At 45.6% G+C, this 27,856-nt stretch overlaps 2 protein-coding genes across 5 annotated transcripts; one reads left to right on the top strand and one right to left on the bottom strand.

Moving 5' to 3' along the window:
* Positions 1–953: 953 nt before the first annotated feature.
* LOC308676187 (ER membrane protein complex subunit 9-like) lies at positions 954–12,891 on the top strand. Of its 4 annotated transcripts, none has more exons than XM_081341948.1 (7): positions 954–1,042; positions 2,777–2,843; positions 2,996–3,206; positions 6,987–7,063; positions 7,183–7,252; positions 9,076–9,170; positions 11,913–12,891. In XM_081341948.1, exons 3-7 carry the CDS (start codon positions 2,997–2,999, stop codon positions 12,091–12,093), a joined length of 633 nt encoding a protein of 210 aa, XP_081198074.1. In that variant the 5' UTR covers positions 954–1,042; positions 2,777–2,843; position 2,996; the 3' UTR covers positions 12,094–12,891. The 4 variants fall into 4 exon arrangements, with proteins under 4 accessions (XP_081198074.1, XP_081198076.1, XP_081198077.1 ...); XM_081341950.1 differs by having other exon boundaries at positions 1,023–1,038; XM_081341951.1 differs by lacking the exon at positions 954–1,042 and adding an exon at positions 1,084–1,117.
* LOC308676184 (proteasome activator complex subunit 1-like) lies at positions 12,120–27,609 on the bottom strand. The gene is made up of 11 exons (XM_081341945.1): positions 27,243–27,609; positions 26,339–26,371; positions 24,980–25,042; positions 23,084–23,185; positions 20,359–20,425; positions 18,573–18,670; positions 18,416–18,484; positions 17,665–17,732; positions 16,057–16,111; positions 15,864–15,950; positions 12,120–13,065 (listed from the first exon to the last, which is right to left on the bottom strand). Exons 1-11 carry the CDS (start codon positions 27,279–27,281, stop codon positions 12,985–12,987), a joined length of 762 nt encoding a protein of 253 aa, XP_081198071.1. The 5' UTR covers positions 27,282–27,609; the 3' UTR covers positions 12,120–12,984.
* Positions 27,610–27,856: the final 247 nt, after the last annotated feature.

Raw genomic sequence — 27,856 nt, 5'->3', positions numbered from 1 at the left:
TTTTTACTTCATAGGTGACTGGATGAAGCCATTTCCAAGCTTTGCACCATACATTAAATGCACTAGACGTATATTAAATGTCTAAATAATTAAAAAGAGGGACTTTAATCCATTTTGTGGAAACTTCACTAAGGTTTGGCCTTACATGCAGCCTAAAGCTCAACAGGTGCAGCGTTTCTAGATATGACACTGCTTTCGAAAGCTCCATTTCTTAACATTATATAACCACAAATTGGCACTTCGGAAAACTCTGGGTTGACTCCAACTCCCATTTCCGACCGGCCAGTGATTGATGGGTTTAGGGCAGGGGTAGGCAACCTTGGCTCTTTTATGACTTGTGGACTTCAACTCCCAGAATTCCTGAGGAATTCTGGGAGTTGAAGTCCACAAGTCATAAAAGAGTCAAGGTTAGGGCAGGGGTAGGCAACCTCGGCTCTTTTATGACTCATGGACTTCAACTCCCAGAATTCCTGAGCCAGCCAAGCTGGCTCAGGAATTCTGGGAATTGAAGTCCATGAGTCATAAAAGAGCCGAGGTTGCCTACCCCTGGTTTAGGGGTATGTTTAAGAGCTGTCAAACTCTATGGTGTTTTTTTGCCCACGGAAGTTACTCTGGCAGACTACTCTATGGTTCCGGGACGGCGAAGAGAAGACTGAAAGGAAGTGGAAACAACAGTACAGATATAGTGCTCCCGGTAAATACAGTCCTTCTAGACAGCTTACCTCTATGGTCGATCCTCTTTATGGGAAATTCCGAGTGAGATAATCATAGATTCTCCATGAAGACATAGAGCGGATGTTTTCCTGTCTGTATTTGGAGAGGAGGAAGGAGAGGGAAGAGGTCAATACAAGACCGGAAATGATGATGTTGTGGCGCCTCGTGTTTGTCACATGGCATAGCAAAAAAAAAACACGATAAGCGTGTCGGTTGGAAAAAAAAAAGGGCTGCCGCGAAAGCTGTGCTCGGATTGGATCGTTGCTGGCCAATCCGTAGGCGCCCAGTGAAACATTCTTACAGAGGGCGGAGCTTGTGGCGGCAGTAGGTACATGCGCAGGGACGGGGGGAGGGGGGGTTAAGTGTGCGGGGGACTACCGCACCCATCATCCTCGGGTGGGCTGTGAGCGATGGGCATTGTAGTCTGTGAAGATCCGGGGTGGGGTGGGGGGAGTGGAGTGGAGTGTTGGGGCTCACATTGGAAGTTACCCAACCCTGGTTATCATATCATATTACATTACTATTATATTATTACATTATATTATTGTATTGTAGTGTATTGTATTTGTGTATTGTATTTATTATATAAGGGACGCGGTGGCTCAGTGGGTTAGGACGCTGAGCTTGTCGATCAGAAGGTCGGCAGTTTGGCAGGTCGAATCCCGAGTGCCGCATAACAGAGTGAGCGCCTGTTACTCGTCCCAGCTTCTGCCACCCTAGCAGTTCGAAAGCACGTAAAAATGCAAGTAGAAAAATAGGGACCACTCCGGAGGGAAGGTAACAGCGTTCCGTGCGCTTTTGGCGTCCAGTCATGCTGGCCACGTGACCACGGAGACGTCCTCGGACAAGCGCTGGCTCTTCGGCTTTGAAACGGAGATGAGCACGGGCCCCTAGAGTTGGAAATGACTAGCACGCATGTGCGGGGGAACCTTTACCTTTTATTTATTATATATTATCATTACATAATCTACAGGTAGTCCTCGACTTACAACTAAAATTGAGCCCAAGATTTGTGTTTGTTAAGCAGGGGTCTCCAAACCTGGCCCTTTGATGGCTTGTGGACTTCAACTCCCAGAGTTCCTCAGCCAGGGAATTCTAAGAGTTGAAGTCCACAAGCCATCAAAGGGCCAGGTATGGAGACCCTGTTGTTAAGTCAGACATTTGTTAAGTGAGTTTTCCCCTGTTTTACCGCTCAGTTGTTAAGGCAATCACTGCGGTTGTTGAGCAAGTCACACGGTTGTTAAGTGAATCTGGCCTCCCCCGCTGACTTTGCTTGTCGGAAGGTCGCAAAAGGGGATCATATGATCCCGGGACAGTGCAACCATCATAAATATGAGTCAGTTGCCAAGCGTCTGAATTTTGATCTTGTGGCCTGCAGTGGTCGTAAGAGTGAAAAACAATCACAAGTCATTTTTTTCACTGCTGTTGTAACTTTGAATAGTCACTTAACAAAGAGTTGTAAGTCGAGAACTAACTTATATGTAAGGGTGTAGGTCTATCCAAGAGTAGGCAACCGTGGCTCTTTTATGACTCATGGGACTTCAACTCCCAGAATTCCTGAGCCAGCATGAGGGAACTATGGCCCCTTCATGAATCGTGGACTTCAACTCCCAGAATTCTTGAGCCAGCATGGCTCAGCTAACCTCTCCCTTTCCCCTCAGCGTGGCTGGCTCAGGAATTCTGGGAGTTGAAGTTCACAAGTCATAAAAGAGCCAAGGTTGCCTACCCCTGGTCTGTACATATGTTGTATATAGTATGTTTTAAATGTGTGTTATTGTAGGTGCACACTTTGAGAGGAAGCAACTAAGTTTGATTTTTAACGTGTGCTGTTGTGCCCACAGGAAAAAAATGACATTAAAGGTTATCTAAATCTAAATCTAATCTGTACTGTACTAATCCTTTACTATACTACACTACACTACTCTACTCTACACAACACTAATCATATATTATGTTCATTGCACAGTCATCCAGATATTCAGACTGGATTTTGCACTTGTTGTATCATATGTTGTATAACATTTTAATTTTATATCACCGGATGTTGTCCTTACCATCCCAGGTTTCCCCATTCGGACATCCAAGGCGCCTTTGGAATAGGAGGAAGAGAGAACCTCTGAGGAACTAAGGTGAGGTGGTCCTATCCAGCTGGGGCCAACTACAACTCCTGTCATCCCCAGCCATAGGGGCATTGAGTGGGGGAGACTTTGGCGGGCAGGGGTTGGGGGTGTTAGGATAACCTTCCGAAGCAGCGTCCCAGCAAGGCTTCTGTGCTCGGCAGGATGGGCGAAGTGGAGATCTCGCCTCGGGCGTACGTCAAGATGTGCCTCCATGCAGCTCGGTATCCCCATGTGGGGGTGAATGGACTCCTCCTGGCTCACAAGCGCCGGCCCACAGCTGGGCCCCCCGAATGCCTCTACATCACAGACTGTGTCCCCCTTTTCCACAACAACCTGTCGCTCACCGTGATGCTGGAGGTAGCCCTCAACCAGGTGTGTCATTTCAACATGAATAGACTGGAAAATAAGAATGGAATGGAGTGGAGTGGAATGGAATGGAAAATACAGAATAGAATAGAATTTTGTTGTTAGCTGCGAAGTCGTGTCTGACCCCTCGCGACCCCATGGACAACGTTCCTCCAGGCCTTCCTGTCCTCTACCATCTTCTGGAGTCCCTTTAAGTTCATGCCTACTGCTTCGGTGACTCCATCCAGCCATCTCGTTCTCTGTCGTCCCCTTCTTCTCTTGCCCTCCACCTTTCCCAGCATTAGGCTCTTCTCCAGTGAGTCCTTCCTTCTCATTAGGTGGCCAAAGGATTTGAGTTTCCACTTCAGGATCTGGCCTTCTAAAGAGCAGTCAGGGTGGATCTCCTCTAGGACTGACCGGTTTGATCGCCTTGCAGTCCAAGGGACTCGCAGGAGTCTTCTCCAGCACCAGAGTTCAAAGGCCTCAATTCTTTGGCGCTCAGCCTTTCTTATGGTCCAACTTTCACTGCCATGCATTGCAAAGAATAGAATAGAATAGAATAGAATAATAGAATAGAATAGAATAGAATAGAATAGAATAGAATAGAATAGAATAGAATAGAATAGAATAGAATAGAATAATAGAATAGAATAGAATAGAATAAGAGAAGAATAGAATAGAATAATAGAATAGAATAGAATAGAATAGAATATAGAATAGAATAGAATAGAATAATAGAATAGAATAGAATAGATAGAATAGAATAATGATAGAATAGAATAGAATAGAATAGAATAGAATAGAATAGAATAGAATAGAATATAGAATAATAGAATAGAATAGAATAGAATAGAATAGAATAGAATAGAATAGAATAATAGAATGAATAGAATAGAATAGAATAGAATAGAAAGAATAGAAATAGAATAGAATAGAATAGAATAGAATAGAATAGAATAGAATAGAATAGAATAAGGAATAGAATAGAATAGAATAGAATAGAATAGAATAGAATAGAATATGAAGAATAGAATAGAATAGAATAGAATAGAATAGAATAGAATAGAATAGAATAGAAGATAGAAAATAGAATAGAATAGAATAGAATAGAATAATAGAATAGAATAGAATAGAATAGAATAATAGAATAGAATAGAATAGAATAGAATAGAATAGAATAGAATAGAATAGAATAGAATAGGAGACTTATGACTGTTTTTCACACTTAACAATCATTGCAGCTTCCCCACAGTCATGTGAACAAAATTCAGATGCTTGGCAAGTGACTCCTATTTATGATGGCTATTTATCACTTAGCCCTGGGATTAAGGGATCCCCTTTTGCGACCTCCTGACAAACCAGAGTCAAGCCAGAGTCACTTCACAACCGTGTTACAAACTTAACAACTGCAGGGATTCACAGAACAACTGTGGCAAGGAAGGGCCGTAAAACGTGGCAAAATTCACTTAAACTCTTAGCAACAGAAGTTTTGGGCTCAAGTTCCGTATCGCATATCAAGGATTACTTTTTATTCAGCAGCCAAAGCAAAGTCCGAATTCGTACACGGGGCGAAGAGAAGTTTGTTTTTTTTAAATTCAAGAAACCTTGGCTTAACGGGATGGGTACATCTGGCCAATTATTTACAGGACCACAAGTCTCACAATTATCTCTTTTGCAGTTTGCAAACTGTCAGGACTGTGGTTTTTTTTTTTTAACCTGGGCCACTTTTAAGACGGCAGACATCAACTCCCAGAATTCCCCAGCCCGTTTTGCCCCGTGTTACGACTTTCTTTCCTTGCCATCCTTGTTAAGAGAATCAGTGCAGTTCTTAAGTTAGTAATGTAGTTGTTCTGGATTCCCCACTGACTTTGCTGGTCGTAAGATCGCAGAAGGGGATTGCATGACCCCGGGACAAGGCAACCGTCATAAATATGGCCAAGTACAGATTTGGATGGGAGAAAACAGGCTTCGACTCAACCCGGCCAAGACTGAGTGGCTGTACATACCGTCATCTCGTTTAGTCCAAGAGGTTCCATCTCTGACTATAGGAGGAGAGATGTTACCTCCCATTGATAGAGCACGCAATCTGGGCGTCCTCCTAGATTCACGACTCAGTTTTGAAGATCATATTGGAGTCGTGGCTAGGGGGGCATTTGCAAAGATTCGCCTTATATACCAATTGCGCCCCTTTTTGGACCGAGATGCCCTACGTACAGTCACCCACGCACTCGTTACCTCCCGTATAGATTACTGTAATGCTCTCTACATGGGGCTGCCCTTGAAGACCACCCGGAGGCTTCAGCTGGTGCAGAATGCAGCTGCACGGGTTGTGATGGGAGCACCCCGATACTCCCATATCACACCCCTCCTGCGTGAGCTGCATTGGCTATCAGTTGCCCTCCGGGTGAGATTTAAGGTGCTGGTACTTACCTTTAAAGCCCTACATGGCTTAGGTCCGGGATACTTGCAGGACCATCTGCTGCCGGGAACAAATTCCCATCGTCCAGTACGCTCACACAGAGAAGGCCTCCTCAGGGTACCGTCAGCTAGGCAATGTCGGTTGGCGACCCCCAGGGGGAGGGCCTTCTCTGTGGGAGCGCCAGCCCTATGGAATCAGCTCCCCCCTGAGCTTCGGATGGCCCAAAACCTCCAATCCTTTCGCCACGGCCTCAAAACACTCCTGTTCCACCAGGCTGACCTGGACTGACAGGCATTTTAATTAATTTATATTTAGAATTTTTAATTTATTTTTTAATTCTTTAATTTTAATTTATTGCACAGATGATTTCAATTTTATTTTTATCTTGATTTCTGTACTTATTATATGTTTTGTTGTTAGCCGCCCTGAGTCCTTCGGGAGATAGCGGGATATAAATCCCATCAATAAATAAATAATAAATAAAATAAGTGCCTTGAGCTTTCATCGCGTGAGCACACGGGAATGGTGCAATGGTCGTATGTGTGAGAAACGGTCGTAAGCCACTTGTTTCCTGTGCCATCGTAACTACGAACGGTCGCTAAATGAATGTAAGTTGAGCAAGTTAAACATGAGTCATGACTCTTACGATACCACGTCAAGGACTACTTGTATGGCTGGATTACCTTTGTCACTTTTTTTGATAGGGTAACTTTCTTAGTAGATGACGGGAATGCAGTAGATGTAATATATCAGGGCTCTTCCAACTTGGTCCTTTTAGGACTTGTGGACTTCAACTCCCAGAATTCCTCAGCCAGCATGCCTGGCTGAGGAATCCTGGGAGTTGAAGTCCACAAGTCATCAAAGGGCCAAGTTTGAAGACCCCGGTAATATATCTTGACTTCAGCAAAGTGAAAACATAACCTGCCATGTGCTAAATTAATACATGAATTAAAGGTGGGCTGGGTGACAGGACAATTAAATGGGAAACTGAAGTGCTGGCTGGGGAACTCTGGGAGTTGTTGTTCACCCATCTTAAGGCATGCTGGCTGAGGAATTCTGGGAGTTGAAGTCCACAAGTCATCAAAGGGCCAAGTTTGAAGACCCCAGTAATATATCTTGACTTCAGCAAAGTGAAAACATAAGCTGCCACGAGCTAAATTAATAAGTGAATTAAAGGTGGGCTGGGTGCCTGGACAATTAAATGGGAAACTGAAGTGCTGGCTGGGGAACTCTGGGAGTTGTAGTTCACCCATCTTAAAGCATGCTGGCTGAGGAATTCTGGGAGCGGGAGTCCACCCCTCTTAACGTGGGCAAGGTTGAAAAACGCTATCCTAACCCTCCTCCTGAATCCAACAGGTTGCCAACCCGGGCATTTATGCTTTTTGCAGGTGGATTCCTGGAGCGCCGAATCCAATTTGTTCCTTGCTGGCTATTACCAGGCAAACCCTGGGATGGATGACAAAAGGTGAGTTTGAAGAAGGAGGAAGAACGTTGGCGAAGGGATAGATCTCTTTCCTTCCCAAAGTTTCTCTGACTCCTTCCCTTCTTTCCCCCCCCCCGCTCCCCCCACCACCACCACTGCAGCCCTACCACCCTGGCACAAAGGACTGCAGCGCGGATTGCTGAACTGTGTGACGAGGCGGTGCTGATCATGGTGAGGCGCTGCCTGGATCGGGAAGGTCTGGATGGGCCGATCTTAGGGACACCGATAGAAGACAATATTTGCACGAATGAAGGGAAACATACGTGTGCCAGGGTAACGTAGCGGGATCCAAGATATAGTCCTCCAGGCACCACATAAATAGCACGCCAGGAACGGCCCCGTGCACACATTCTGGGGATAAGAGAGAGGGAAATGGCCTGAGGACGTGCTCCAGCATAAGTCGGAAAGCTTGGAAGATTAAGCCTCTGGTCCCCATGACCGGCTCCGATTGGACACCGCAGAATATTTATAGCTCAGGGTTGAACTGTCGAGTCCTTGGCGCTCTCTCTGAGCTGGGTGGTTTCCTTGCAGACGTTTGACGACCCAACTAGGGAACATCATCAGTACTAGGAGGAAAGGGAAGGGAAGGGAAGGGAAGGGAAGGAAGGAAGGAAAGGAAGGAAGGAAGGAAGGAAGGAAGGAAGGAAGGAAGGAAGGAAGGAAGGAAGGAAGGAAGGAAGGAAGGACTGTGGGGTCCTTGGCGCTCTCTCTGAGCTGGGCGGTTTCCTTGCAGATGTTTCATGACCCAACTAGGGAATATCATCAGTGCTAGAAGGGAAGGGAAGGGAAGGGAAGGGAAGGGAAGGGAAGGAAGGAAGGAAGGAAGGAAGGAAGGAAGGAAGGAAGGAAGGAAGGAAGGAAGGAAGGAAGGAAGGAAGGACTGACTGTGGGGTCCTTGGCACTCTCTCTGAGCTGGGCGGTTTCCTTGCAGACGTTTGATGACCCAACTAGGGAACATCATCAGTGCTAGGAGGAGTCAGGCTTGCAAGGAGAAGGAAGAGGAGGTGGGAGGAGGAGGAGGAGGAGGAGGGCTGTGGGGTCCTTGATGCTCTCTGAGCTTGGCTGTTTTCTTGCAGATTTTTCATGACCCAATGAGGTGATATCATTAGGGCTAGGAGTGCGAGGAGGAGGAGGAGGAAAGGGAAAAGGGCTTTGGGTTTTCTGGTGGTCTCTCTGAGCTGGGGGGTTTCCTTGCAGACGTTTCATGACCCAACTAGGGAACATCATCAGTGCTAGAAGGGAGGGGGGTTGTGAAGAGGAGGAAGAGGAGGTGAAGGAAGAAGAGGAGGAGGAGGAGCTGAGGGGTCCTGGTGCTCTCTGAGCTTGGCAGTTTCCTTGCAGACATCTTACGACCCAGCTAGGGAACGTCATCAGTTACTAGAAGGAAGTGGGGTTTGTGGAGAGGAGGAGGAGGAGGAGGGTTGGGGGGGCCCTTGGTGCTCTCTGAGTTTGGTAGTTTCCTTGCAGATGTTTCATGACCCAACTGGGTCATGTCATCAGTGCTAGAAGGGAGTGGGGTTTATGGAGAGGAGGAGGAGGAGAACTGTGGGGTCCTTGGTGCTCTCTGAGCTGGGTGGTTTCCTTGCAGACTTTTCATGACCCAACTAGGGAACATCATCAGTGCTAGAGGTTTACTCAAACCCCCCTCCCTTCTAGCACCGACGATGTTCCCTAGTTGAGTCATGAAACTTCTGCAACGAAACCACCCAACTCAGCGATCCCCAAGGACCCACAGCCCAGCCTTGAGCTGCAAACATCCTCTTCTCTGCTCATGCTGTCTCCTGCCACGGGATTGCTCTAGAGCAGGGGTCTCCAAACTTGGCCCTATTATGACTTGTGGACTTCAGCTCCCAGAATTCCTCAGCCAGCGTGCCTGGCTGAGGAATTCTGGGAGTTGAAGTCCACAAGTCACAAAAAGGCCCAGTTTGAAGATCCCTGCTCTAGAGTAAAGAGAGGCCTTGATTTGCTTTTTCCTCCCTTAATTCCTTCCCCAGTTGGATAACCGCAAGTTCACGATAAACCCTCGGCTTCCTCCCCTCACCGTCTTGGAGCAGAGAGATCGCCAGTGGCTTCCTAAAGACAAGAACCTGTGAGTTGCAGCTACCGATGGCTTACACAACCCTTACTTACAAGTAATCTTGCAGTAGTATTCACACTCTCTCTCTCTCTCTCACACACACACACACAAAAGATCCTCATACGGTTTCCTTGAAGCCACATTAATAGAGAGTGCAAACGAGGAGGAAGAAACGACAAGGGTAAAACATTAAAAGGCTTGAGATAAAGAGGGGAATAAAACGATCGCTAAAACCTGTCGATGCCAAACGCCGTTCGTGGGGAAAATAATGTCTTTTGTTTCCATATCGTTTCACACACTCCTCGACTTACGACCGCAGGGGAGCCCAACATTTCTGTCGCTTGGCGAGAGGGCTGTTAAAGTGGGCTTTGTCCCGTTTCACGACCTGCCTTCTCACGGCTTCCCCCATTGACTTCACTTGCTCAGGAGGTCGCAAAAGGGGAATCACATGATACACACACACACATACACACACACACACACACACACACAAACACGGGACGCTGCGACTGTCATAAATATGAGTCAGTTGCCCAAGGAGACGAGTTTGGATCACGTGACCGTGGGGCATGCTGCAATAGTTGTGCGAAAAAGAGTCATAAGACTTTTTTTTTTTTGCAGTCACTAAGCAAATGCTTGTAAATTGAGGACTGTCTGGATTGGCATTCCGTGCCCAAGGATTATTCAGGGGTATTGTGCTTTATCCAGCCTTACAGATTCACCTCTCATCTTAGAAGAGAAGGGTGAGGGGTGACATGATAGCAGTGTTCCAGTATCTCAGGGGCTGCCCCAAAGAAGAGGGAGTCAGGCTATTCTCCAAAGCCCCTGAAGGCAGGACAAGAAGCAACGGATGGAAACTAGTCAAGGAGAGAAGCAACCTAGAACTAAGGAGAAACTTCCTGACAGTGAGAACAATTAACCAGTGGAACAACCTGCCTCCAGAAGCTGTGAATGCTCTAACACTGGAAGTTTGTAAGAAGAGACTGGACAGCCATGTGTCTGAAATGGTATAGGGTTTCCTGCCTGAGCAGGGGGTTGGACTAGATGACCTCCAATGTCCCTTCCAACTACTTCTTCTTCTTCTTCTTCTTCTTCTTCTTCTTCTTCTTCTTCTTCTTCTTCTTCTTCTTCTTCTTCTTATTATTATTATTATTATTATTATTATTATTATTATTATTATTATTATTTCGTGTCTCCACAGTTTATAAGCCCTTGGGGTCTCCATAGGCTTCCAATGATTGTGTATTACGAACCAAGCCCTTAAGATGGGTAACAAACATCCTTTGCAGGCAAGTCCCATGTCAGCTCAGCCAACTCTGGTTTAGAATAGGATAGAATAACAGAATTGGACCCTGGAGGTCTTCTAGCCCGAACCCCTGCTCTGTCAGGAAACCCTATACTAGGGGTCTTCAAACCTGGCCCTTTTATGACCTGTGAACTTCAACTCCCAGAATTCCTCAGCCAGCGTGAGGGAACTATGGCCCTTTGATGACTTGTGGACTTCAACTCCCAGAATTCCTCAGCCAGCGTGCCTGCCTAAGGAATTCTGGGAGTTGAAGTCCACAAGTCATAAAAGGGCCAGGTGTGAAGACCCCTCTGCCCTATATACCATTTCAGACAAATGGTTGTCCAAGCTCTACTTAAAAACTTGCAGTGTTGGAGCATTCACAACTCCTGGTGGCAAGTCGTTCCACCAGTTAATTGTTCTCACTGTCAGGAAAATTCTCCTTAGTTCTGGGTGGCTTCTCTCCTTGACTGGTTTCCATCCGTTGGCTCTTCTTCTTTCAGGTGCGTTGGAGAAGAGGTGGAAACCCCCGCCCCTCTTTTTTGTGGCAGCCCCTCAAATATTGCAAAAGGCCATCATGTCACCCCTGGCCTTATTATTTTTATTGGGTGTTATTACAGATTGTGATACTAAAGAAATTAACTTGATGTTGAATTTGATAACAGCTGCGAGGTTATTGGTAGGGCAATATTGGAAGAAGGACTGCCTGCCTACTATAGAGGAATGGAAGCTTAAAAGTGCCAAATTTAGCAGAAATGGCTAAGATTTCTGCTTACTTGAAGGATCATTCACAAGAAAGATACATTTCGGTTTGGAGAAGATGGATAGATTATATTCAGAAAAAATATGGGACCAAAAAGTTCCATTTAGCTTATGAGTAAATTTTAGATTGTTATAATTTAAATTTCTTTTATAAGTTGGATATTTTTAGAGTGTTTGTAATTATGTTATAGGCGAGTTAAAGTGTATTATGTATTTGGCTATTTACATAGTTGATTAATGTTAGTTAGATTATGATTATTATATATTTGTAACCCTGTAATCAGCTTTGGGAAATGGGGGAGGGGGGTTTAGGGGTGGGTTGGGGATGGGATAATATTGTAACTTTTATAAAACTTTTCAATAAACAAAAAGGGCCAAGTTTGAAGACCCCGGTAATATACCTTCCCTTCATTAAACTAGACATACCCAATTCCAGGAACCCTTCTTTGCTTCATAAAGAGTGTTAAAAGTCAGTTACGACTTAACCAAGAGGCAATGTATCAGAACGAGGGAATTACCCCTGCTCCACCCGTTAACATTCAAGTCTCCTTTTTCAGAAATATAGAACAGAGTTGAAAGGGACCCTGGAGGTCCTCTAGCCTAACCCCCTCCCGCCCCTCCCCCCCCGTGCTCAAGCAGGAAATCCTATCCCCGTTCAGGACAAATCGCTCTTCGATCTCTTCTTGACCGCTTTTTGATGTTTTCAGGGTCATGTGGTCCGACTGGGAAGCCTCTCGCCACATCTGCAAGTCCCTCCTGGAGGCCAAAGTGTACTCCCGATTGGTCGACTTCGATAGCCACCTGGATGACATCAGACAAGACTGGACCAATCAGCAGCTGAACACGGAAATCGCCCAGTTGGTATCGGTAGCCAATGGCAGCGCTTGAAGGAGCAGCCGGGCCGGTTTGCAAGGATCTTAATTAAACCTGGTTCCCTCCAGCTTCATTGGGAGCATCCGGGATGTCGGATCAGCCCAGATAGAAGCCAGGGGGTCATGTGATCAAGGCCCCACCCCTTTTTAACGGCAGGGCGGCCATCTTGACTGTGTTATCTCCTCCCGCCCAACAATGAGACACCTCTCTTGAAGAAGAAAAAGGATGAATTTGCTTCAAAATTTGTGTTTTTTAAATTTATTCCATCTTTGCAAAAGCAACGCCAACAAAATTGTTTTTTTTTTAAAAAGGAGGGATTTTACCCCCTCACCGTTTTATTCAGGTAGTCCTCAAACTTACGACCACAAATTGTGCCCAACGTTTCGGTCGCTAAGCGAGATGTTGGTTAAAATGAGTTTTTGCCCCGTTTTACGACCTTTCTTGAATCACTGTATCTGGGAGGTTAGTAACCCGCTTGTTAAGTGAATTCCCCCTTGGCTCTGCTTGTCAGAAGGTTGCAAAAGGGGGTCCCAGCGACCGTCGTTAAGTATGAACCATCTGAATTTTGAGCGCGTGACCGCTGGGAGGCTGCAGCGGTCGTTAAGTCTTTTAAGTCACTTTTTTTTCCAGTCCCGTTAACTGAGCAGTCGCTAAACAAACTCTCGTAAATCAAGGACTACCTGGAACGTCAGAAGATTTTATTTCATCGGCGCAGTTTAAGGTTTTATATTTATAAAACGCGTCGGATTCCAGAGAGGGAAGCCCAACTGCCATTCTTCGCTTAGGACCCGAATTAAACGTTTCCTCTCGCCACTCGTTTTAAAGATCTGTTTATTTAAAGAGAATCAAGTGGATCAGGGAAGGCAAAAAGGGTCCGGAAAGTGACCTGATGGCTGGCTGAACCGTTTAGTAGATCATCCCTTTGTTTTCATCTCGGGGCTTCTTAATCTTGTCGAAATTCTTCAGGATGCTGTCATAGGTCACAGCCTAGGAAGAGAGAGGACAGAATAAGAGTAACAGTAGAATAGAGAATAGAACAGAATAAGAATAGAGTAGATAATAGAATAGAATTAGAATTACAATAGAACCACAGAAAATATGGAATGGAATAGAATAGAATAAAATAGAATAGAATAGAATAGAATAATAGAAAAGAAATAAGGAATAGAATAGAATTAGAATTACAATAGAACAACAGAAAAGATGGAATGGAATAAAATAGAATAAAGTAAGAATAGAGAACAGAAAGAATGGATTGGAATAGAATTACAACAGAACAAAATATGGAATAGAATAGAATAAAATAGAATAAAATTAGAATAGAGAACAGAAAGAATGGAATGGAATAGAATAGAATAGAAATAAGGAATAGAATAAAATTAGAATTACAATAGAACAACAGAAAAGATGGAATGGAATAAAATAGAATAAAATAAGAATAGAGAACAGAAAGAATGGAATGGAATAGAATTACAACAGAGCAAAATATGGAATAGAATAGAATAAAATAGAATAAAATTAGAATAGAGAACAGAAAGAATGGAATAGAATAGAATAGAATAGGAAATACGGAACGGAATAGAACAGAACAGAAAATATGGAATGCAACGTGGCAATTTTAAAAGGTGTGGACTTCAGATTACTTTTCTCCCGTATCCACCATAACAGAATAACGGAGTTGGAAGGGACCTTGGAGGTCATCTAGTCCAGGGCTTTTCAACCTTTTCACCCACTGTACCACTTTTAGGATATGGCAACACCCGAGTGTACCCCCAGTCGCCTAGCTCCAGCCGTCTCTCGCTCAGGCTTGTGCGGTGCTGCCACCGGTTCAGCTCATTCCCCTCCCCCGCTACCACTTTTCTAGGAGGGTCGCGTACCACCCGCCAGGTGCCAATGTACCACAGGTGGTACCCGTACCACTGGTTGAAAAGCCCTGTTCTAGTCCAGTCCCCTACCCAAGCAGGAGAAGCTATACCATCTCAGACAAATGGCTGTCCAATCTCTTCTTGAAAACCTCCAATGTAAATAAATAAATAAATAAATAATAATAATAATAATAATAATAATAATAATAATAATGATGATGATGTTGGAAGGGACCTTGGAGGTCATCTAGTCCAACCCCCTGCTAAGGTGTTGGAACACCTACAACTTCTAGTGGCAAGCTGTTCCATTGATTAATTGTTCTCACAGCCAGGAAGTTTCTCCTTAATTCCAGGTTGCTTTTCTCCTTGATCAGTTTCCATCCGTTGCTTCTTCTCCTGCCTTCACGGGGGGGGGGGGGGGGGGTGTTTGGAGAACAGGTTGACCCCCACCCCCTCTTCGTTGTGGCAAACCCTCAAATACTGGAGGACTGCTATCATGGCACTCACCTTTCCCTTTTCGCAGATTAGACAATTCATAGTGCTGTAAGCTAAACTACGAATCAAAAACTGGATCTGTAATCAATCTGGTCAGTGGGGGGATGTATGATCCCAGCAATACTTGGGAGTTGGGGAACAGGTTATGGTTCCCCTCTTACGGGGTGTGTGGGGGTGAGAGTGAGATATTTTCGAGATGCCCAGGCACCTTAAAAAAATACAGGTAAGTCCTCGACTTACGACCACAAGGGAGCCCAACATTTCTGAGGCTAAGCGAGACAGTTACGTGAATTTTGCCCCATTTTTACAACCTATCTTGCCGCCGTCGCTAAACGAATCCCTGCAGGTGATAAGTTAGTAACACGGTCGTTAAGCGAATCTGGCTACCCCCATTGACTTTGCTTGTCAGAAGGTCGCAAAAGGGGATCACGCGACCTCGGGATGCTGCAACCGTCACAAATGTGAGTCAGTTGACAAGCGTCCGAATTTTGATCACGTGACTCTGGGCATGCTGCAGGGGTCTTCAAACTTGGCCCTTGGATGACTTGTGGACTTCAACTCCCAGAATTCCTCAGCCAGCGTGAGGGAATGGTGACCCTTTGATGACTTGTGGACTTCAACTCCCAGAATTCCTCAGCCAGCGTGAGGGAACTATGGCCCTTTGATGACTTGTGGACCTCCCAGAATTCCTCAGCCAGCGTGAGGGAACTATGACCCTTTGATGACTTGTGGACTTCAACTCCCAGAATTCCTCAGCCAGCGTGAGGGAACTATGGCCCTTTGATGACTTGTGGACCTCCCAGAATTCCTCAGCCAGCGTGAGGGAACTATGACCCTTTGATGACTTGTGGACTTCAACTCCCAGAATTCCTCAGCCAACAGCCCACAAGTCATCCAAGGGCCAAGTTCGAAGACCCCTGGCCATAAGTGTGAAAAACGGGTCTTTTTTTTTTCAGTGCCGTCGTGACTTTGGATGGTCACTAAACGAACAGGGACTAGAGTCATTAATAAGAAATAAATTAATTCATTAAAAAGAAAACAAGAACAAATTTAAAAAAAAAAACAAAGGGCAGACTTGAGGGACGACCGGGTCTTTTTCGGCCGTCGGTTGTCTCTCTAAATTTCTCCGAAGTTCCTCGGCCGACGGATCAAGGGGAGGGTTAAGAGAGGAACGCGTATCTCTCCGCACCATCCTTGGTGCTCCCAGTTGGCCAATTTTGGAGAGATTTCTGTGAAAGGTGGCAGTTTTGGAAAAAAAAATTGTGGAAATAAAACACGCCTTCGGCAACCCCTGTACAGAATTCTGCAGCTCTCGGGGGGGGGATATTGAGGTCATCGTTCAGTGTGTTGTTTTTTTGGGGGGGGAGGAAATAAAAAATGTTGGGTGAAACGGCCTCAGCATTGACGTCCCCACAAAGGACTCACGTAAATGTTTCTCAGTTCGTTGACCATGAATCGGATTTCGGCATATTCCGCTTCGTCGATCTCGTGGACCAGCTGGCGGTAGTCGCCCTGTAAGCGACGGGGAGAGAAGGAACAAACAGCGTTTCAGCCATGACACTGTTTCGAGTTTCGGCGACGGAAGGCAAAGCTCGAACGGGGAGGGAGGGAGACATACCACGTGGGGACTCTTAGCAGCTTTGGCCACGGCGTCGCCCCGTTCAGAATAATACCTAAGACGTGGACGAGAAAAGGGAATTTAAATCTCAGGGAATTAAGGGCACATTTTCACCGTGAGAGAAAGCCGGGTGACGTCAGTGGAGTCTCGGGCTCTAGTCTTCCCACAACCATAAAAGCTCCCTAGGTGGACTCTGGGCTGGTCCCTTCCTGTCAGCCCAGCCTACCTTGCAGGGCTGTTGTGGGGGTTAGAAACCAGGGGGTGGTGAGTTCTAGTCCCGCCTTCGCCATGAAAGCCAGCTAGGTGACTGGGCCAATCACCAGGAGACGGGGAGTTCTAGTCCTGCTTTAGGTATGAAAGCCAGCTGGGTGACTTTGGGCCAATCACCAGGAGACGGGGAGTTCTAGTCCTGCCTTAGCCAGGAAAGCCGGCTGGGTGACTTTGGTCCAATCACCAGGAGACGGTGAGTTCTAGTCCCGCCTTAGCCAGGAAAGCTGGCTGGATGACTTTGGTCCAATCATCAGGAGACGGTGAGTTCTAGTCCCGCCTTAGCCAGGAAAGCTGGCTGGGTGACTTTGGTCCAATCACCAGGAGACGGTGAGTTCTAGTCCCGCCTTAGCCAGGAAAGCTGGCTGGGTGACTTTGGTCCAATCACCAAGAGATGGTGAGTTCTAGTCCTGCCTTAGCCAGGAAAGCTGGCTGGGTGACTTTGGTCCAATCACCAGAAGACAGTGAGTTCTAGTCCTGCCTTAGCCAGGAAAGCCGGCTGGGTGACTTCGGGCCAATCACCAGGAGACGGTGAGTTCTAGTCCCGCCTTCGCAATGAAAGCCAGCTGGGTGACTTTGGGCCAATCACCAGGAGACAGAATTCTAGTCTAGACTCTAGAGCAGGGTTAGGCAACCTTGGCTCTTTTATGACTTGTGGACTTCAATACCCAGAATTCCTGAACCAGCAATGCTGACTCAGGAATTTTGGGAGTTGAAGTCCACACGACATAAAAGCCAAGTTGCCTATCCCTCCTCCAGAGGATGGTGTTTCCCATCCCTGCCAGGAAAACTTTTTAAATATTTTTTTTTAAAAAATCTGCATTTTTGCCAGTTGCAGAGCTGAAGACACGATTCGATCCGAGCTGCAGATTGAGGCCTCGGTGCCCTTGGGATTTCTGATGCAAGAATTCATCGCTCCACCGGTCTCTCTTGTTGGGCCAGATCTGATTGTTCCATAATCTGACCGATCTCTGGGACGTGTCTCCCGTTTTATCGCCGCTGGATCTCAGGGCAAGGAGATTAGTGCAGTGGAAGAAGGCGGTTTCCTTTGGAGTGACTTGCAATTTAGGACTAAAGCAAGGTCCAAGGTTGAACTATTAAAACGATTAAAATAAGATTTGCACGCCTGAAAGTTCAGCTCACCAGCAGCAAACAGTTCTGTTCTTTTAAATCGTGGCAGAGAGATTTAAGGTGATTATTTTTTCCTTTTTTTTAGCCTAGTCCAGGGGTAGGGAACCTCGGCTCTTTTATCAGTCGCAGACTTCAACTCCCAGAATTCTTCAGCCAGCATGGCTCAGCTTGGAAACCTCTCCCTTTGCCCTCAGCGTCTGAATGACTTACTTGGAGATGTGTGTTTGAAATCCTTCCAGCTTCGTCCGAACTGAGGTCAACAATTCATATACTTTTTCCTAGAACAGAGAGAGAGAGAGAAAGAGAGGGAAGGGGAGAGGGAGGGAGGGAGGGGAGAGAGAGAAAGGAAAAATAATAATTTAATTGTAATTATAAGGTAAAGCAGTGTTTCTCAAACTCAGCAGCTTTAAGATGGGTGGATTTCAACTCCCAGAATTCCCTAGCTAACCTACTTTAAGATGGGTGGACTTCCAACTCCCAGAATTCCTCAGCCAGCATGCTTTAAGATGGGTGGACTTCAACTCCCAGAATTCCTCAGCCAGCATGCTTTACGATGGCTGGACTTCAAGTCCCAGAATTCCTCAGCCAGCATGCTTTACGATGGCTGGACTTCAACTCCCAGAATTCCTCAGCCAGCATGCTTTAAGATGGGTGGACTTCAACTCCCAGAATTCCTCAGCCACCATGCTTTAAGATGGGTGGACTTCAGCTCCCAGAATTCTCTAGCTAACCTGCTTAAAGATGGATGGACCAACTCCCAGAATTCCTCAGCCAGTATGCTTTCATAGGGGTGGACCTCAGCATGGCTGGCTGGGGAATTCTGGGAGTTGAAGTCCCACCCATCTTAAAGCTGCTGAGCTTGAGAAATACTGATGTAATGGTGGAAGGCAGTTTCTGAAAATTATCTGAATATTTTCAAAGAAAAAAGAACTGGGGGGTTGGGGGAACAAGGGCAACTCACCTGCACCGCAACCCCAAAATTGTTCCCGTCTTCAATCCGCGGAACGAGAAGCTGCAGCCAGAGAGAAATCTGGGGAAAAAAGAGACCAGATCCCAGCTCAGTGTCTTTCCTGTAAACCTGCAAAGACAACCAGCCGGGATCCCGTGCAGTTGCTCACCACGTTCAGTTTTTCTTTGGCGCCCTGGATCTCGGGTTTGACCCGGTTCAGCAGAGCCGTGATCTTGTCGTTGTGGCAAACCGGACCACACGGTGGAGCTGGGAAAGGAGGAGAGCCACTTCAGAGACCAGGATTGGGTTTTTTGTTTGCAAAGGCCGCTGGGAAAAATATGGCTGCCCTTACACCCGATGTGGAAAACGGAAGAGGAAAATATACTACTTCCCCGATGGAAAGGTTAGAAGAGTTTTGTTGCGTTCCGTTATCAGCTAGTCCTCGACTTAGAACATAGACTAACGGAGTTGGAAGGGACCCTGGAGGTCTTCTAGTCCAGCCCCAGCTCAAGCAGGAAACCCTACGCCATTTCAGACAAACAGTTAAAAAACCTCCAGTGATCGAGCAAGAAAGAAAAACTAGGAAGCTGGAGGCTAAAACATGTGAAGGACGGAACATGGTAACAGAATAACAGGGTTGGAAGGGACCTTGGAGGTCTTCTAGTCCAACCCACTGCTCAGGCAGGAGTCCCTAGATCAGGGGTCTTCAAACTTGGCCCTTTGATGACTTGTGGACTTGCAAGTCCCAGAATTCCTCAGCTGGCGTGCCTGGCTGAGGAATTCTGGGAGTTGAAGTCCACAAGTTGGGGTCTTCAAACTTGGCCCTTTGATGACTTGTGGACTTCAACTCCCAGAATTCCTCAGCTAGGCACGCTGGCTGAGGAATTCTGGGAGTTGAAGTCCACAAGTCATCAAAGGGTCATAATTCCCTCATGCTGGCTGAGGAATTCTGGGAGTTGAAGTCCACAAGTCATTAAAGGGTCATAATTCCCTCACGCTGGCTGAGGCATTCTGGGAGTTGAAGTCCACAAGTCACCAAAGGGCCAAGTTTGAAGACCCCTGCCCTAGACAAGGCAACGAATGTTGTAAAATGGGGCAAAACTGACTTTTTAAACACCAAAAAAAAGAGGCTCAATTTTGTTCCTCAGGTCACTAAATGAACAGTTTTAAGTTCAGGCCGCCCTGTAAACTTGCTCAGACTGGCACCTAGCTAATAAAACTGGGATTTGTGGTCAGAAATACTACTACTACTACTACTACTACTAAAAAAAAGAAGAGATTCAGCTTAGGAACTTTGCACAGGCAGATCTTGTTAATCAAGGAGGTGTTTTTTCTTTTTAAATAATGGTGCAACGCTAAATTGCCTTCACACCCTCCGCCAGAGGCCTCTTCCCGCCTCACTAAACCCAGTTCAACTCAGCTGCTCACCCAGGAAGCTGGTCTGCTCAGCTCCCGTCTTGATCCCGTCTTCTCATGGGATTGTGTTAGTTAAAAAAATAAATAAAAAAAAATTAAAACGTCTAGAGCAGGGGTCTTCAAACTTGGCCCTTTTATGACTTGTGGACTTCAACTCCCAGAATTCCTGAGCCAGCGTGCCTGGCTGAGGAATTCTGGGAGTTGAAGTCCACAAGTCATAAAAGGGCCAGGTTTGAGGACCCCTGGTCTAGAGCAGCAGTTTTTCAAGCTTGGCCCCTTTAAGACGGCTGGACTTCAACTCCCAGAATTCCGCAGCCAGCTGGGAGCTGAAGTCCATCCATCTTAAAGGGGCCCAGCTTGAAAAACACTCTTCCAGAAGACCCGCCCCTTTTTAATACACATCAAAAAGGGACAGAGCTTCAGTCGTGAGCCCCATCGTAACTTTTTTGACCTTGTCAAGGGCTTCCGCGCGAGGCTCGGCTTGGGAATACCGTGGATTCTCTGACTTTCCCTATAAAGGCCTCTCAACTCCTCTGTACCTTTTTCTTCGTCCTCCGACGCCTTCTTAGAACTCTTCTCTTCTTTTTTGTCCTCCTTCTCTTCTTTCTGCAGGGAGGGAGGGAAGGAAGGATGGATGGAGGGAGGGAGAGAAGGGAGGAAGGGTGGGAGAGAGAAAGAAAGGAAGGCAGGGAGAGAGGGAGGGAAGATTAGAGGGAGGGAGGAAAGGGAGGAGGAAAAGGAGAGAGGAAGGAAGAAAGGAAGGAAGGAAGGAAGGAAGAGGGGGAGGGAGGGAAGGAGGAGGAAGGGAGGGAGGGAAGGAAGGAGGGAAGGAAGGAGGGAGGGAGGGAAGGAAGGAGGGAGAAAAGGGAGGAGGAAAAGGAGGGAGAAAAGGAAGGAAGGAAGGAAGGAAGGAAGGAAGGGAGGGAGGAGGAAGGGAGGGAGGGAGGGAGGGAAGGAAAGAGGGAGAAAAGGGAGGAGGAAAAGGAGGGAGAAAGGGAAGGAAGGAAGGAAGGAAGGAAGGAAGGAAGGAAGGAAGGAAAGGAGGAGGAAGGGAGGGAAGGAAGGAGGGAGGGAGGGAGGGAAGAATAGAGGGAGGGAGAAAAGGGAGGAGGAAATGGAGGGAGAAAGGGAAGGAAGGAAGGAAGGAAGAGGGGGAGGGAGGGAGGGAAGGAAAGGAGGAGGAAGGAAGAACGGAGGGAGGGAAGGAGGGAGAAGGAAGGAGGGAGGGAGGGAAAGAAAGAAGGAAAGAAGAAGGAAAGAGGAGGGAGGGAGAGAGGAAGGAAGGAGATGAGGAGGGAGAAAGGGTGACATGATGAAAATGAGATTTTGCACATTAAAAGGGGACCTTCCATTTAGCAACCCAAAACTGGGCCTGACTATGCTCGTTAAGTGGAGGACGACCTGTGGAAATCAATTACGGGCCTGCCAGAGCTTTCGAGATTTAAAACGCCTTTCGTCACGCTCAAAAGAACTGCCAGGGCAAAAACAGGGTGTGGGAGAAGTAGGGCACCCCACAGCCGTTTCCCAACAGGGCAGGGTAGATTATAAAAAATAATAATAATCATAATAATCAAAAAATCCCAAGCGTTACTTAACCATTAAGTCGGTGCCAAGAAATTCCCTTTATCCCTCTGGGCAGAGGAGAAGGTAGAAATTAAATCGGGCTGGAATCGTTAACAGGATCAACTTCTTTTCTTCGACTGGTTGAATTCCAGTTTGGAAAAAGAAGGGAGTTTTTTGCCCTTTGCAAGCTTGACTGGGTCTCTTGGGGAACCAGGGGGGGAGGGGGGGAGGGGGGGAAGGGAAGGAGCAATCAATCTTCCCTGAAGGGATCTCCAGAGCGGATCAGGGATAAGAATCAGTTCAGGGACACAAAAGATCCAGAACTTTTAGAGTCAACAGACTTTTCTGGGATGAGAATCTGTCCTCCAGGTCTGGATTTTGCCACTTTAAGAGGGGTGGACTCCAACCCCCTGAATTCCCCAGCAAGCTATGAATTCTGGGAGTTGAAGTCCACCCCTCTCAAAGTGCCCAGAAAATAGAATAGAATAGAATAGAATAGAATAGTAAAATATAGAATAGAATAGAATAGAATAGAATAGAATAGAATAGAATAGAATAGAATAGAATAGAATAGAATAGAATAGAATAGAATAGAATAGAATAGAATAGAATAAAAATAAGGAATAGAATAGAATAGAATAGAATAGAATAGAATAGAATAGAATAGAATAGAATAGAATAGAATAGAATAAAAATAAGGAATAGAATAGAATAGAATAGAATAGAATAGAATAGAATAGAATAGAGATTACAGAATATAGAATAGAAGAGAATAGAATAATAAAATAAGGAATAGAATAGAATAGAATAGAATAGAATAGAATAGAATAGAATAGAATAGAATAGAATAGAATAGAATAAAAATAAGGAATAGAATAGAATAGAATAGAATAGAATAGAATAGAATAGAATAGAATAGAATAGAATAGAATAGAATAGAATAAAAATAAGGAATAGAATAGAATAGAATAGAATAGAATAGAATAGAATAGAATAGGAGTAAATATGGAATAGAATAGAATAGAATAGAATAGAATAGAATAGAATAGAATAGAATAGAATAGAATAGGAGATTACAGAATATAGAATAGAAGAGAATAGAATAAAAATAAGGAATAGAATAGAATAGAATAGAATAGAATAGAATAGAATAGAATAGAATAGAATAGAATAGAATAGAATAGAATAGAATAGAATAGAATAGAATAGGAGTAAATATGGAATAGAATAGAATAGAATAATAGAAGAGAAGAGAATAAAAATAAGGAATAGAATAGAATAGAATAGAATAATAAAATGCAGAATAGAATAGAAAAAATATAGAATAGAATAGAATAGGAGCTGGAAGGGACCTTAGAGGTCATCTAGTCCAACCCTCTGCTCAGGCAGGAAACCCAAGACCATTTCATACAAATGGTTGACCAGTCTCTTCTGCTCTAAGACCTCTCTGCATGGTAATCAGGTTGCCAAAATAGGATTTTCAGACCCTGCAAAGGATTTTTGCCAATTTACCAGCCAAACAAACCAGGATTACGAATAACTACCGTAACCCACATCCGCTTTGCAAGCCATTCAAGTCAATGGATTATTTGCATGTGGTCCAGAGAGAGGATCGGGCAAAGAGCAGCCACGATTTCATGCGCCAAAAAAGTCCACCTGAAAGTTACAACCTTCAACGCAATAATTGTGGGTTCCGCTTACCTCCTTCTGTTTGCGACGTTCCTCGTCCTTCTTGGGATCCGGCACGGGAATATCTAACTCAGCCCGGAGCGAAATGAGATCCGCCACGTTCAACTCAGGGGCCTAGAAAGAGACAGCGGAGATATTTTGCTCCCTGCTTGACGAGCTCAATCCCTTAATCTGAGATTGGGTGGCAGATGGGATTCGAACTCGGGGCCCGCTTGGTTTTTCCTTCCCCTCAGAATCTTTCAGGAAGAAGACAATCAAGGAAGGTAGGAAAACTCAACTCGACAGGTGTAATACAGGCAGCCCTCAAACTTACCACCGCAATTGGGTGCAGAACGTCCGTCGCTAAACAACGCAGTTGCTAAGTGAGCTACATCCAATTTTATGACCTTTTTTTTTTTCCTGCTGTTGTTAAGCAAGCGTTAAGCCCAGTTGTTAAGCGAATTCAGCTTCCCCCACTGACTTTGTCTGAAGCTGGTTGGGAAGGTGACGCCGCCACACAACACCACAACTGTCACAAGTTGCCAAGCGCCCAAATTTTGATCATGTGACCCTAGAAATGCTGCAACGGACTGGCTGTAACTTACTTTTTTTAGCATCACTGTAATTTGGAATGGCTACTATAGGAATAGTCGTAACTTGGGCATTGTCTATACCAGGGGTCTTCAAACTTGGCCCTTTTATGACTTGTGGACTTCAACTCCCAGAATTCCTCAGTCAGCCATTTTGATGAAACTGCGGGCTTGGATCCAGACCAGGGGTCTTCAAACTTGGCACCTTTAATGAGTTGTGGACTTCAACTCCCAGAATTCCTCAGTCAGCCATTTTGATGAAACTGCGGGCTTGGATCCAGACCAGGGCTCTTCAAACTTGGCCCTTTTATGACTTGTGGACTTCAACTCCCATATTTCCTCAGCCTGGCTGAGGAATTCTGGGAGTTGAAGTCCACAAGCCCATCCACAATAGATGTTGGAATTTAACCTTGAAAATTGGGAATTATTAGCCCGTTCATCCTCCAAAGCTAATAATTGCCATTTAATCTATTTTTAGGCCAATCCTACCAAACAGATGAAATCTATCAATTATTTTAGCGACTGAATCAAGAGATTTCCCAAAACAGTAACTGATTTTTTTTTTAAAAAAATATTTTGTTACCATTATTTGTTTCTTTTCTTGTTGGTGCTTGAGAAATTTTAATTTAATATTGCCCTTTTATCGCACAGGCCGTATGAATGACAGACCTAATGGAAATAGTCCATTTCATTTAGTGACTGTTCAAAGTTACAACAACACTGACAAAAGCTGAGTTAGGACCGTTTTTTTCACACTTAACGGCCGTTGCCGCATCTCCAGTGGTCGCGTGATCCAAACTCAGCCGCTTGGCAACGAACTCATACTTATGTCTCCTGTGGTCCCCTTTGGATTCACTTAACAACCGGGTTTACTAACTGAAAAATTGCAGTGATTCACTTAACAACCGTGGCAAGGAAGGTGGGTAAAATTTAGATTTTAGATTTTATTAGATTTATATACTGCCCTTTCCCGAAGGACGGGCAGTTTACAGGGCATTTTAAAATCACATCAATATAAAATACAAAGTTAAAAGAGAATTAAAAGATTAAATTATCCCTGAAAATAAAACCCGAGTTAAAATTCTCAGTCTGGGTCAGAGAGCTCAAATGGGGCAAAACTCACTTAACAAATGTTTCACTTAGCGACAGAAATTTTGGGGTCATTGGTGGCCATAACTTGAGGACTAGCTGCATGGCTCGGTTGCAGATTTTGAGGTTTTTCGGGGGGGGGGGGTTTGCAGACAATTGTGTCTTCAATCCTTTCCCCGCCCCGATAATTCACGATTCTTTTTAATCTTTTTAATTTTCATTGCTACGTCTGCCAGAAGGCCAGCCTCACCTTCAGAAAATTACTGAGCTCCACAACTTTCTCGGGAAATCTTCTGGAAACAAGTTCTTCAGCCTCAGGAAGAAAGGAAAGGTTAAAAGTTTTGAGTGGATTCCAAACAGCCAAAGGAAAAGAAGAAAAAAAAGGAAAAAGGAGGAAAAAAAAGAACCAGGGGTCCATTTTGGGGATGCGCCGAACGTGGTCTTGTTACCCATGACATGAAATTGAAAAACATTTTACCTCAAGTGGAAATGAAAACATTTTACATTCAACGAAATAAAAAAAAAACACCAACGTTTTACATTCAAGGAAATAAAAAATCATTTTACATTCAACGAAATTAAAAACATTTTACATTCAGTGACATAAGAAACATTTTACATTCAACAAAATCAAAAATGTTTTACAATTTTAATGTTTTATGGGACTAAAAGGTTTGGTGCCAATAACCCACATCTGCAACCACCTTTACATATTAATATGGCTGGTTGATCGCACAGTCAGCCATATATAGAAAATATATTATTTTTATTGTTGTTGTTACATTATTGTTGTTTCTTTGCTATTTTATTTATTTTATTATATTTATATACCGCCCTTTCCCGAAGGACTCAGGGCGGTTTACAGGGTGATTAAAACGAAAAATACAAAAGTTAAAAACAATTTAAAAAATTATATCAATTTAATATTGTTTTGTTGCTGTTTATTGTTAGTTTGTTGCATCATCATCATCATCATCATCATCATTATTATTATTATTATTATTATTATTATTATTATTATTTTGATTTCTGGCCCTTTCATCTGATCTTCTTATTTCTGTTTTATTTCTGTGTGTTCTTTCTTTTTTTATATAAAGTTTTATTATTTTTTAGACAATTCAATAGTAATCATTTAACAAAACATGTTGTCTGAGTTTCTCGTTCGCTAATACAAATTAAATTCTAAATCCCTAAATCTTTTCTCTAACCGTGGATAAAATGGGTCCGAAGTTTGAAAATATTCTGTTTCTTCTTTTTCTTTCAACCTTAAAAAGTAAAGTCAGTCCATTTCCACCGTCTTATTATTGCTGCTATTATTTGTCGTTTCGTTGCTGTATTATTATTGTTGTTATTGATTTCTGGTCTTTTATTTCTGCATTTCCTTATTTCTGTACGTTCTCTACATTTGCTGGGATGTGGGGGGGGGGGCGTCATTAGAGGAAGCCACGAAGCGGAAGGCAGAGGAATTGAAGAGCGACTATGCACCCCACAAGTGGACTCAGCACGGCACAGATTTTCTCAGGCTGTATGTGTTGTGCGTGTGTGTATGTTTGTGTGTCTGTGTGGGTGTGGAGAGGAGGAAAACCGTAACCCCCCCCCAATTTCTCACCTGGACGCAAAGGTGCTCCTTGAAGGACTTCACCTGGTGAAGAGAAAGAGAAACAAGGATGGGGAAAGAAAGCGAAAACTTTCTGGCGCAGAAGAGGACCCCGGGCGCCTGGCCAGGCGCTGGGACACCCGATCTCCCCCTACACCTGTTGGACGTCTCGCTCAGCCGGCTGTTTTGACAGGGGACGGGATGGGGTGCCAAGATAGCCCCTCCCTGCCTGCTTCTGAACTGGGGACCTTGATCTGATTCACACACACACACACACACACACACAGGTCCAAGCCTACTCCCCTCCTCCATTTCAGGCCCGGGGCTCCACAGCAATCCAACTGGGGAAGCTTTCTCCCTACTGACCCTAATGCAAACACCTCGCCTACCCCCAAAACAGCCCGGGGCCTGAACTCTGATCTGGGGTTCCTGTTCCGGTTTCTTTGCCCCTTCTCTCCGCCCCCCCTTCTCCATTTTAGCAAGTCCCCTCCCTGGCTGCTTGAAACAATTCAACAGGTGAAGCTTTCTCTCCTCAAACAGGTCCTGACCCCCCCCTCCCCCAGATCCTGCTCTGATTTCTTTGCCCAATCCAAGCTCCCCCTTCTCCATTTTAGCAGGGGCCCTTGCCTGGCTGCTGGGAGCAATCCAACAGGTGAAGCTTTCTCTTCCCCCCCAAACACCCCCCCCCAAAAAAAGAGCCATGCTGGGCGGTTCCCGTTGGTACAAAAAGGCCCTTTAGACCCGCTCAGTCACCCTCCAGGCTGAAGTCAAACAGGTGAAGCTTTCTCTTCCCCTAAACATCCCCCAAAAGATCCGTGCTGGACTGTTCCCATTGGAAGGAAAGCCCCTTCAAACCGCTCAGCCACCCTCCAGGCGGGAGTCCAACAGGGGAAGCAGCAACCCCTCCCCCGCTTACCTGCGCCTCGCACTCGGGGGAGATCTCCAGGGTGGCCATCGGAAGTGGGGGAGCAGCGGGGTTTGGAGGGGTTTTTTTTGCACGTCTGAACGGCTGACCCGAGTCTGGGTTTGTGTGTGCAAAGGCGGCGGACCCGGGAAGCGGCTGGCACAAGCTCGGCGCGAAGCGAAAACGAAAGAGAAGCGGGAGGAGAGGGGAAAAAAAACAAAACCGGGCAGGGCTTCCCGGCGCAGGGAGGCGGGGCCGGGGCCGGGTGGATCGTCAGGTCGACATCCAACCGGTGCAGCCGGCCAGCCTCCCCTGCTGCAAATGCACCGGCGGCTTTGTGTGCAGCGCTGTTTTGCAGGCTCCCCAATTGGCAGCAACGGGGCGAGGCGGCCAGGCGGGGCGATTCCCGGTCCTGCACACACGCAGGCGCTCACAACCGCCTTGCGAGGTAGGCCGGGCGCTGTCCACGGCCCCTGCCCACCCGCGGGGCTTTCTTGGGCAGAAGCGCTTCGGATCCTCCGCGATTGCAAAAGAAAGGAATTGGGGGAAGGGCACACGGCGTGGGGGGGGGGGGCGGCTTGCTGAGACCCGGGGTTCGGCGTCCGTCGGGCGCGGTCCTTGGATTT

The sequence above is a fragment of the Vipera berus genome (genome assembly GCF_964194415.1).
Source record: "Vipera berus genome assembly, chromosome: W".
Lineage (NCBI taxonomy): Eukaryota > Metazoa > Chordata > Lepidosauria > Squamata > Viperidae > Vipera > Vipera berus.
This window is presented reverse-complemented; position numbering and strand designations above follow the sequence as displayed.

What these genes read in the sequence shown, in the direction of transcription:
- LOC308676184 (XM_081341945.1), bottom strand. Translation starts at nt 27,281, where the DNA reads ATGGCCACCCTGGAGATCTCCCCCGAGTGCGAGGCGCAG. An exon ending in AACGTCGCAAACAGAAGGAG is followed by an intron (nt 20,426 to 23,083) that starts GTAAGCGGAACC and finishes CCCTCCCTGCAG; the next exon opens with AAAGAAGAGAAGGAGGACAA. An exon ending in TTTCAAACACACATCTCCAA is followed by an intron (nt 16,112 to 17,664) that starts GTAAGTCATTCA and finishes TCCACGTCTTAG; the next exon opens with GTATTATTCTGAACGGGGCG.
- LOC308676187 (XM_081341948.1), top strand. Translation starts at nt 2,997, where the DNA reads ATGGGCGAAGTGGAGATCTCGCCTCGGGCGTACGTCAAGATGTGCCTC. An exon ending in ACGAGGCGGTGCTGATCATG is followed by an intron (nt 7,253 to 9,075) that starts GTGAGGCGCTGC and finishes TTCCTTCCCCAG; the next exon opens with TTGGATAACCGCAAGTTCAC. An exon ending in CTTCCTAAAGACAAGAACCT is followed by an intron (nt 9,171 to 11,912) that starts GTGAGTTGCAGC and finishes TGATGTTTTCAG; the next exon opens with GGTCATGTGGTCCGACTGGG.